The 11836-nt window shown below is 34.6% G+C and overlaps 1 protein-coding gene across 1 annotated transcript; it reads left to right on the top strand.

Annotated features, from left to right (window-relative positions):
- The first annotated feature begins 4498 nt into the window (after window positions 1–4498).
- Window positions 4499–10365, top strand: LOC144563196 (protein STICHEL-like 4). Its single transcript, XM_078312616.1, has 7 exons — window positions 4499–4634; window positions 4741–6261; window positions 7658–7874; window positions 8405–8824; window positions 8991–9435; window positions 9637–9700; window positions 9983–10365. Exons 2-7 carry the CDS (start codon window positions 4813–4815, stop codon window positions 10085–10087), a joined length of 2700 nt encoding a protein of 899 aa, XP_078168742.1. The 5' UTR covers window positions 4499–4634; window positions 4741–4812; the 3' UTR covers window positions 10088–10365.
- Window positions 10366–11836: the final 1471 nt, after the last annotated feature.

Raw genomic sequence — 11836 nt, 5'->3', positions numbered from 1 at the left:
TAATTTATGCTTTCCTTTCTTTGATTTGACTACACATGTATTTCGTTGCATCTCTTGAACTTTGATGATATGAAGTAACAATGATTTTGACAAAATAACTGATATTACAAAATGTGAAAAAATGTGCATGTCACTAGGGGTGGCAACGAACCAAACCGAACCGAAGTTACCTTAGGTTTGAGTTTGGTTTGAATTAATTTCGAACCGAACCTGGTTTGATTCGTTTCAAACCGAACCCATTTCGAACTACACATTTTTCGAATCGAACCCGAATCGAATCACGAACTAAATTATTTTTTAGCAGTCCTAGTTATACCGGTAGTTTATACATTAATTTTTTCTCACGGAACAATTCGTATGGCTTCCTTTTACCGGTATGAACTATGACATGAGTGTTTTTAAGTTGAAAAATTGTTCATGAAAAAATACATCAGAGACGGCTTTCCTGGTATGAACTATGAGAGACGACCGAAGAGAGATGAGAGACAGTCATCTAGGCCGGAGAGAGGAGTGACAGCCGGAGAGACAGCCAGTCGCCGAGAGCGTCAGCTAGATTTTAGAGCTAGAGGGAGAGTAAGTTAGGAAGAGGTGGAGAGAGAACTAGGTTATTGAGATTTGAGAGCGATGGAGTGTCGGCTAAGTTAAATTATGACTCTCTATCTTGGATTTTAATTTCATCAGGTAAATGGACGGCCGATGTTATTATGAGATTCGAACCATAAAAATGATCGAACCCATTTCGATCGAACCAGGCTAGGTTTGGGTTTGGTTTGAATTAATTCCGAACCGAACCTGGTTTGGTTCGTTTCAATTCGAACCCATTTTGAATTGAATTAAACTCGAATCAAACCCGAATCAAACCCGAATCGAATCACGAACCTCAAATTTTTTTGCCAACCCTACATGTCACGACCAATTTTCCGATAAAGATGATAATTTCTTGGAAAGTGCTATACTGAGGGCATCATTTGAGATTTTGAGAGCTGAGAAAAAAAAATTTTCTCTGAATACCAATTTTTTCCTTGTAGTCTCTTTCTTATCTATCACAATTAATTATGTCATGATTAATATAAAAGTTAATAAAAAAAATTAACAATCTTACAAAAAAGGAAAAAAAAAATTTGGTAACAATTTTTGCTCAGCATGCTCAAGCTATGCATGCCCCTTTTTAAAAAAAATGGAAATTGTACTAGTCAATATTGCCTATTGACAAATATAATATGTATTTTATATTTTTACTTTGATCTGCATCATACATGTATATGTTATTCTAAGTATGTAGCTTATTTAGTTAACATAATTTATACTCATCCATATTGAAGTTGATAAATCAGAACTATTTAAAAAGGAGATGAAACAAATAATCGATCTCGACACTATTTTCATGAATAAGTCTTAATTGGTACAGAGATAAATGTTGATTCGGAGTAACACTAAGCACTCAATTTCTTGAATTCCTATAAATTTTGTAGATAAGATTACAGCAAAATGCTAGACTAGCTAGCAAAATATAGCAGAAAATAGAAGACCAAGCGTACCTGGTACAACAACAATTGGTCGAAACAACTATGGAGGACAACAAAAAATTTAAAGGAATTCAAGAAATTGAGTGCTTAGTGTTACTCTAAATCAACATTTATCTTCGTACCAGTTAAGACTTATTCATGAAAATAGTGTTGAGATTGGTTATTTGTTTCATCTCCTTTTTAAATAGTTCTGATTTATCAACTTCAATGTGGATGAGTATAAATTATGTTAACTAAATAAGCTACATATTGAGAATAATATATATAATGATGCAGAGCAGGGTAAAAATATAAAATACATATTATATTTGTCAATAGCCAATATACAATTCTCATTTTTTTTTTTAAAAAAGGGGCATGCATAGCTTGAGAGTGCTGAGCAAAAATTGTTACCAAAATTATAATTTTTTCCTTTTTTGTAAGGTTGTTAATTTTTTTTCTTTATTAACTTTCATATTAATCATGACATAATTAATTGTGATAGATAAATGAGAGAGAGTACAAGGACAAAATTAATATTTAGAGAAAAAAAATTTCTCTCAGCTCCCAAAATCTCAAATAATGCCCTCAGTATAACATTCTCCTAATTTTTTTTCCAAGACTTTCATAACTGAAGGGGAAATCCCCTTTCTACATAACCCTCTCTGTTAAATTTATTAAACCACAATCTAACAAAATCAAATTGCATTAATTACCTTTTGGTCCTACCTAACTTAGCCAATTAATTGAAATAAAATGCAATTTGAAAGTGAGATTTGGTTGTCTCCACCAACGACGGAGGAAGTGAGGTCATCTTAGGAATATTTTATTATTGTAGGAGAAACCTTACTAATTCCAGCTGTAGAACAAGATTAATTGTTTATTTTGTCATATGAAACTTTGAAATTAAATAATAAATGTAAATTGGTGTTGTCCTTATATGTCACAAAAAAATGCAACTGAATTAATAATTCGTAATTTTATATTCATTGCTCAAGCTATAGAACAAGATTAACTGTTTATTTTGTCATACGAAACTTCAAACTTAAATTATTAATGTAAATTGCTGTTGTCATTATATGTCACAAAAAAATGCAATTGACCCCTCTTCATATAATTGTCATTTTGCTTAATTAATATTACACACAATTATAATTATAGTACGAAGAGTAGAACCAGGGTGTTTTTAAGCTCATTGAATTTCTTTGTGAACTCCACTCTAAAATCTAACGAATTGATTTTAAATGACGAATCTGAACTGTTGAAATCCATCTACCTACAAGTGATGCATTTACATAAAAAAAAAAAAAATTAAAAAAAAAATTTTGTATAGAGTTTTGCAGTAAAAAAAATGTTCAAAAAATGAATGTATTAAATTTAATGGGTAAATTTTAATGGAGGTCACTAAACTTTGTATTTTGTCACGAATTGGTCACTCAACTTTGATTTGTCCCAATCAAGTCACTCAATTTTCTTTTTGTTCCAAATTGGCCACTCCATAACTTTTCCATCCAAAATACTAACGGAATATTCTCATTCCGTTAGTATTTTGGACGGAATATGCTCATTCCGTTTGAATTTTGGATGGAATAAGCATATTCCGTCCAAATTTTGGATGAAAAAATTATGGAGTGACCAATTTGGAACAAATAGAAAGTTGAGTGACTTGATTGGGATAAATCAAAGTTGAGTGACCAATTTGTGACAAAATACAAAGTTTAGTGACATATGGAGAAATTTATCCAAATTTAATTTATAAACCTTCTAATTCTGACCACTTGACTTTATATTAAATTAATTTGAAAGTTTAAAAATTTTCTTATGTAGATGCATTACTCGTAAGGTAGATGTGTTTCAACGGTTTGGATTCATCATTTGAAGTCAATCCGATAGATATTAGAATCTAGTTTACAAAGAGACTTGCTGAACTTAAGAACACACTAATTCTACTCATAGTACGAAACTATAAACTAAAGAGAATTATTTTTGCACATCGTTTTCTTCGCTTTTTATTTACACCGTGTTTATAATTAATTCGTAAGTTGTTTTATCTAAACTCACATGTAGTTATATTTAAGAGGAGGGTTCAAATGCCTCCATGTTTTTGTACCTCCATCATGCCTCCATCTTCCTCTATCATTTTCAAAGTTGAAACAGACGATCCGAACCGCTCAACCTAAACTCCATACTAAAATATGTTTGGAGACCAGATTTTATATTTTTAGGAATTTTTTTACTATTTTTTTAGATAAGTAGAAAAATATTGTTTTTAGATGGTTCAGATTTACTGATTTTGTACCTATCTAAAAAAATAGTAAAAAAATTCTTAAAAATATAAAATTTGGTCTCCAAACATATTTTAGTATGGAGGTTAGGTTAAGTGGTTCGGATCGACTGTTTGAACTTTAAAAATAATAGAGGGAGATGGAGGCACAAAAACATGGAGGCATTTGAACCCTCCTCTATATTTAATATGTTCGCTAGCTGTTTTTATTATTACAAATGATCATAAAAAGGTCAAAGTAAACACATTGTTGAATAAGTAAAAATATAACGCTTAGAATTTTTATATTTAATATATAAACACTTTTATTGAATACAAATATTTTTTTCTCGAAAAATTACTCTTACCTTCCTCTTTTTCCTGACGAGGTTGGCTACAGCTGTGATATTCTCTAATTGAAACATGTTTAATCCATTTAAAGGATTACAGCACGCAGTCATAACTCATAAATATGCACAAAGCCACAAACGACAGACATGGTATATAACCAATCATTTAAGCATCCAAAGATACTAACTTCCAAATTTACTTCCGTAAGTAATCGTACGCTAAGCCATTTTTAACTCGGACATAGAAGATCAAGCGCACACTCTGTTATCCTTTTTTAATTTCTTTAATTGAAATTCTGCCTGTTGTTCGGATGCGAAATCAGTAAGCGGTAAGCACCAACTCTCATAAAAGAAAAAAATAAAAGAGAGAGAAGGCAGTGAGCACCGACTGCTGGACGCATCTGCTCAGCATACAACCGCACCAGGGATCTCTCAGTTAAAGAGGAAGAACAAGGAGAGAGAGCTTCATGAGTGCGACCTCCATTGATTCAGGCGAAATGATGCATTGCTTCTCCGGTTAGCCGCTTATTTTTCCTATGTTTTTTCTTTTTGTTCTATTTTATTCTCGACAGTAAAACCAGTATAGTTAATCTCCCATTCTCAATCTGATTTATTTTATCAGGTTAAACTTGTAACTTCACCTCTGCGAACAATGAAAATTTACAAGCCCAATACCAAAGTGTAACCTTCCTCCATGGCTAGAGCTTCTCAGCGCAACAAAACCAGTACAACAAAAGAAAACCATATCGAATCGCATGGGCACCTCACCAATTCGATCCACATGCACCGGCACAGTCCGATGGGGGTCCTGTCCGAGCACAAGTCCCTTATACGAGACCTGATAGCTCTTCAGCGGTCCAGGTCCCTGCAAGACCCATCCAGTAGCCCCAGATCCTTCAGTGAACTGGATGTGTCCAGTAAAAAGAGCAGGAGGAGTACGCATGAGCTCAAAACCCTATTAGAGCAGCTAGAAGAAATGCCGAAAAGGAAACAGAGGTACAAAGGGGCAAAGAGAGATCGTCGCAGTGTTAATGTGAGGAGATCCCGGGCTAGAGTTGGAATTTCAGAAAAAGCTCACAAGTCACAGATAGCTGGAGAGGGAAAACAGCAAGTGGAGTTGGATGCATGTCAAGATACAAAAAATGTATGCGGGATTCCTTGGAATTGGTCAAGGATTCACCACCGAGGTAAGTCATTTATTGAAAAGAGCCTATCTTGTGGCCTTGCTGATGCAAGAGTCAGAGATGCAGATGGAAATTCCCAACATTTTCAAGGGAGTGGGTCAAATTTGGATAGGCCGAGCTTTCGCATCAATACTGCAACAGAATCAGAAACACTATCTGAATCAGAATCTGAGTCACTTCCTTTACTGGCAGAGGAATCAGGAAACGATTCCTATTCCGACACGCAGTCCGATTCTAGATCCGGTAAAGGCAATTGTAGGCAAAGCCGTAGCCTTACTCAGAAGTATCTGCCTAAAACATTCAAAGATATAGTTGGTCAGAGCCTTGTCACACAAGCCTTGGCAAATGCTGTTGCAAGGAAAAAAATCGGCTCGGTTTATCTGTTCTACGGGCCTCATGGGACAGGGAAGACCTCTTGTGCACGGGTCTTTGCCAAGGCTTTGAACTGCCAGTCAGTCGAACAACCTAAACCTTGTGACATGTGCAACTCCTGTATTTCGCACAATCTTGGCAAGAACCAGTACATAATAGAGTTACGCCCAGTTGATAATTCCACCAAGTTCGAGAAAGTCCTTGAAACCAATCGTTACCACTCCAATAAATACCATGTGTTGATTATTGATGAGTGTACTAATTTATCTCCTGTTATGTGGGGCACAATCATAAGGGCTATTGACAAGGAGTCTAATAATGTGGTTTTTATCCTAATAAGTGCCAGTCTTGATCTGCCGCACATGGTGATTTCCAAGTGCCAGAAATTCTTTTTCCCAAAGCTGAAGGAATTGGAAATAGTAAATGCATTGCAATGGGTATCCAGTAGTGAAGGCTTGGAAGTGGATAGAGATGCGTTGAAATTGATCGCCTCTCGGTCAGATGGGTCTTTAAGAGATGCTGAGATGACCCTTGAGCAGCTGAGTTTGTTGGGGCAGAGGATTTCAGTCACTCTTGTTCAAGAGCTTGTGAGTTTTCTTTTTACTCTCTTTTGGTTGGATGTTTAATTTTTCTTTGAATTTTAGACTTTCTAATGGTATGAATTTTATACATTGAACTATTTAGGAGGGACTTGTGGATTGTATACAACATTTTTTTTTTTTTTTTTGATAAAAGTGGGTTACTCCCACCGATTTCCTATTGAAAATCAAGCGTTTGGGGATTGGTACCACACCCCTTACAAAAATCAACCTAAAATATTACATCATATAAGCCTTCCTAAAGAAAAGTCAATTAACAAAACAACTATAAAATACAAAACAAAACACCATAGCATAATCCAACAACTAAGAAGATTAGAAAGTTAACAAAAAAACATAAAAGTCCTTCATCTTTTAGGATATGTATCACTCCTGGTCTACATCTCCTCTTGGCCTCTTCCACCTAAAAGAGGCAGGACCTCTTCCTCATGAATAGCCACCTCTAAACCCTCCTGTATCATCAATCCATCAAAGGTAATTGGAAGAATTGAAACATCACTAGGTAATATTAAAGAAAGTTTAAGCTTAGAGCCATCATTTCTATAATTAATTCAAAAATTTGCCAAAGATAAAATTTGAAGCCCAACATTCCTTGGTGTAGTTCTAACCCCTTGAAAACAAAGTTTGTTTCTAACTAACCAAATTGTCCATAGCACAGCACCCCTTACTAACTCTACCAATAATGCATCTTTCAAAGGAATACACCTACCTATAAACCATAAATCCTCTATAGATGAACAATCATACTCAAAGTTATTATAATTTGCTATCCAAGACCATATACACTTAACAAAAGGACAGTTAACAAATAAATGTGAAGTAGTCTCAGGCTCCCCACAAAATAAGCAACTCACATCCCCTTGCCAACCTTTTGCACTCAAATTTACCCTTATTAGTAGTTTTTTTTGCTCAAGTAATCACAAAAATATTCTAACTTTAAATGGTATTCTACACTTCCATATTGTACAAAACTCCTCATTTTTAATACCACCATAATTCAAAAGCATCATTATTTCTTTCCATGTATATCTTTAAATTGTAAATTTAATGCATGCCCCTTCTCTTATGTTTCCTTTTTAAAAGATACTGCAACATCTTTGTATACTATCCATGTATATGAAAACTAAATGAGATAGAAGGGACACGGAAAATAGTTTTCATATTTAGGGGTGGGGGCTGGGGTATACACCATGTCTCTTATGTTTTCTAGGAATATGTATGATGTTTCTTGCTTTGCTGGGGTTTGTGTGATATTTTGGCAGATTGCAGGGTTGCATAGCTTAAACAAAAGAATGCTGAATAGTTTATATGTTAATCCATGCTTTGTTCAATGTGACTTTTTGTATATGTATAGTGTTGCTTATTTTAATTAATATTTTATCAGGTTGGGATGATCTCTGATGACAAGCTGGTGGACCTGCTGGATTTGGCATTATCAGCTGACACAATAAACACTGTTAAAAAATTAAGACAACTGATAGAGACTGGGGTGGAGCCCTTGGCACTAATGTCACAACTCGCCACAGTAATTACCGATATTCTTGCTGGGAGCTATGCATTCAGTTCAGAAAGACGTAGAAAGTTTTTCAAGCAGCCAAACTGTAAGCAAACAGAAAATAAATAGCTTTCCAATTTTTCCCGTCACATTCTTATATATTTTTTACTATTGTGAGATCTGTTGCAGTGAGAGATATATACAGAGCAAAAAACACTTCGGTATTGAAGTGAGAACTAAATTTCCAAAATTCTTCCCATAGATCACAATTTGTTGGTATGATTGGCCTGCTCATTGTTTGGACTGCATATGTAAGAACACTGGGGACATATTTCCTTGATTAGTTGGTAACAGACGAGTTCTTATAGAAATTGCATTTTAGAAAGTTGCTCTACTTCGTCATTCATTGGGAAATTGACTCGTGTTGCATTGTAAAAAAATTTTGGGTTGAGAATTCACCGACTCTGGTAGGCAATTGAATACTCTGGGATTTCTGATATTTATGTGTTCTTATTGCACATCCTATTTTACACTAGATATTTCTCATAATTTCCTTAAATCAAAAGTGTTATCTTTGTAAAGATTTCTTTTTATACAAGTTTATTGCTAGTACTTATTCTTGTTTTGGTGCAATAGTATCAAAGGAAGACATGGAGAAATTGCGCCAGGCTCTGAGAATACTTTCTGAGGCTGAGAAGCAGCTGAGAGTTACAGCAGACAAGGTCACATGGCTAACTGCCGCATTGCTTCAACTTGCTCCCGACCAAAATTACTTGCTGCCAACCTCATCAGGTGCAACCTCAAGCAATAACCATACTCCTACCATCCGTGAAAATTTACATGAGAGAGTTATGCAAGGAAACTCCGACCACGATGATGCTCTCCCCTGTAGGAGAAAAAATGACGAAAGTGCCCCCAGCACCTCGAATTATGGTGCAAGGAGTAGGCTTGATAATAGCCAAATTTGGCAAGAAGTGCTCTACAATATTCAGTCCGACTCACTTAAAAGGTTCTTGATCCAAGAAGCAAAGCTTAATTCAGTTACCTTAGGGGAAGGTAATTTATTGTTAACTGTCCTTCTACTGTTCTCAGTACCTTTTCCAATTAATTTTTGAAGAATGTGTGTAGAAATTCCAAATGGACTACCAATGATCTTCATGAAACCAATCTTTCATGCCTCGACTCTGATTTATTTATTTTCCCTTTTTTCTCCTTTGTGCAGCTCCTACAGTACAATTAACATTTAGCTCAAATGCAAACAAATCCAAAGCTGAGAAGTTCAGGGGCCAGATTTTAAATGCATTTGAGGCCACGCTCTCCTGTGGGGTCATTCTTGAAATCAGATACGAATCCAAAAAAGAAATTGAAAATCCTGAGAATGGCATGACACTGAGGCGATCCTTGACTAGCCAGAACAGGCATTTTTATTCCGAGCACGAGAATGAACATTTTGTCAGAGCTATTGGGCCCCATATTCTAACAGAAGGTGAAGTAATTCAAACTGGACCTGTAGGGTTGGGTATGGGGAAGAGAAATAAGAGCTTTTGGATTGGAGAGGCTTGTTCTTCGGGTTATAAACAGCATTTGGCACCTCTATCAGAGGGATGGGAAATGGGTTCTAGAAAAAAAGACGGATCAATTGCTGAAAAGCTTGAGAGGGAGAACTTGTAAGTTTTTTTTTTGCACTGTTAACATATTTAAATTATTATAATATGTGTTTAGAATAAACTGCGGGCTTTGCACAGTGGTGTGAGCCCTGTAGAGAGATGCAGGTTCAACTCTTGGGGCCATTTAATAAATAATAATAAAACAAATAAATAATAATAATAATAATAAATAAATAATACTGATGACTTGAGATTTTGCAGGAGATTGGAGCCTAGTTCACGCAGTTTACTCTGCTGGAGAGCAACTAAAGCTAGTCAAAAGAAGGTAACTATGTTCTAATTTCTTGATGTAAAGTCATTTTAATAAGACATGCGAATGTGCATATACTCCCAAAAATCAAAGGAAAAGGAAAACAAACAGGAGTCCAATCTGGTGGGGTTCTCAAGGCATAAATTTACTTGTTACTGGACCTTGTTTCATGTACTAATAGTTGGGAAGTTCTTCAAGCTCAATCTTTTGCACATCAATCTAAATTTGCACAGTAAACAAGCACAAGTGCCTTTGGCATTGTACAAAATTATAGAGGACTTTGAATTTTCATTTCAGATTACAGTTCATCTTTCAAAATTGAGGATGAGGTCAAGACGACCTAGCTCTCTCATCAGATGCGGGATGTTTGGTAGGTGTTTGAAGGCTAAAACTCCAAGGTAAATTTTGATGTAAGATCAGATTGCAGTAGGTTTGTTTGGTAGTCTGTGCAATTTCGCAGTTTCCGTGTTTATTTTAGGAGTTTAGGGAATATATGTATTTATTAGCAGGTCAGAGTATTTTTCTTTAGACAATTTTTTAATATTTTTCATTCAATTTGAAAATTGATATTATGGGTGGGTCGATCATAAATCCTAAGTGCATCTGCATCTTGAGTTGCATAAATAGCTACCATTGCAAGGTAATTCTTGTTTGGAATAGTTGATTTTACTGTGATGAAACTGCTTCTCTTTGTTTTGTTCTCTTTTCCCACATTTGTTTTTAAATTTATGAAGGAACACTCCAGTACTACAACATGAAAAAAAATAAAAATGCTACTGAAAGTTTCTCCATTGAAAAGCTCGATTGTACCAATTAGGTTTTTTTTTTATAGGAAAAATAAGGATCTAGTCCTTATTTGTTTTATTGAAATCATTAAATAGGTTTTAATATGAAACCTGTTACAAAAAGTTCTACAATGTTCAACTTAGTTGAACCTTAAAAGTTAAAAAAAAAAAGAGTAGAAAAAGAAAACGAAGAAAGAAAGAAAAAGGAAAGAAACAAAAGCAACAAACAAAGATTCCCAAAATTCAAAGCAATGAAACATGAAACTCTTCTCATGTCAGTGAAGGAAATTCCACTGATCTTGTTCTTCTGTGGCTAGTTCCTGAACCTCCTTGAATTGGTCCCTGATACCAATTGGATTTTTATTTAATTTAATTTTTTAACCAAACCTTAATTCATAAATTGCATGGAGGTATTAATATCTAGGATATGGTGGTTGTTGTTGGCTTGTTGCTGAAGAGCATGGCATTTTGAGTCCCTTGATTTTTTTAGCACACTGTTTCGCACAGACGCACAGTATTAATTATAGGTTCAGCATCCATCTTTAAAGTGATACTGATGAGAATGTATGATTCCGTAATTCTGTTTTCTTTTTATTTATTTTTTAAATAAAATGCCGCATTTAGGTGGTATTGGCTGAGCGGGAACTATTCTTTGAAAGCAGTCGACTTTATTTGGAAATATCTTGTTAATTTTGTTAACAAAGGAATTTCTGGTAACATCTAAATTTCAATTGGAAAATGGAAATTCCATTATGTGCACCGGTTTTCTCGAGCAAGGGAGAAAAGAAAACTCTATGAAGTATAAACGAACTATTGCTAATATGAAACATTCTACTTCACTATATGATAGTTTGTATGACAATAGACTCCAACAATATTCATATACTTTTCGAAAAAAAGGAAATAAGAAATGGGGCAAAGAAATAATTCCTTCAAACACGAGCTATACAGGAGCACAAAAATATATGGTATATATATATATATATATGAGGAGGGTTCAAATGCATCCAAATTTTTGTGCACCCAAATGCACCCTATCCTTTTTCTCCATTTTCAAAGTCCGAATAGTCAATCCGAACCGTTAGATGCGATTTATATATTAAGATGTGCTTGGAGACCGAATTTTACATTTTTTAGAATTTTTTTACTATTTATTAAGCCACTTTGAAAATCGCTGATTCAATGGTCCAGAAAATGTAAAATCAGCAATTTTCAAAGTGACTTAATAAATAGTAAAAAAATTTCAAAAAATATAAAATTTGGTCTCCAAGCACATCTTAATATATAGATCGCATCTAACAGTTCGGATTGACTATTCGGACTTTGAAAATGGAGAAAAAGAATTTGAAAGATAGGGTGCATTTGG

Source organism: Carex rostrata, chromosome 12 (genome assembly GCF_964058835.1).
Source record: "Carex rostrata chromosome 12, lpCarRost1.2, whole genome shotgun sequence".
NCBI lineage: Eukaryota > Viridiplantae > Streptophyta > Magnoliopsida > Poales > Cyperaceae > Carex > Carex rostrata.
Note: the sequence above shows the minus strand (reverse complement) of the source record. Positions and strands in the feature narration are given on the sequence as shown.

Excerpts from the sequence above, each read along its gene's own strand:
- LOC144563196 (XM_078312616.1), top strand. The coding sequence starts at position 4,813 with ATGGCTAGAGCTTCTCAGCGCAACAAAACCAGTACAACAAAAGAAAAC. Across the intron at positions 6,262-7,657 it reads TCACTCTTGTTCAAGAGCTT|GTTGGGATGATCTCTGATGA; the intron begins GTGAGTTTTCTT and ends ATATTTTATCAG. Across the intron at positions 9,436-9,636 it reads AAGCTTGAGAGGGAGAACTT|GAGATTGGAGCCTAGTTCAC; the intron begins GTAAGTTTTTTT and ends GAGATTTTGCAG.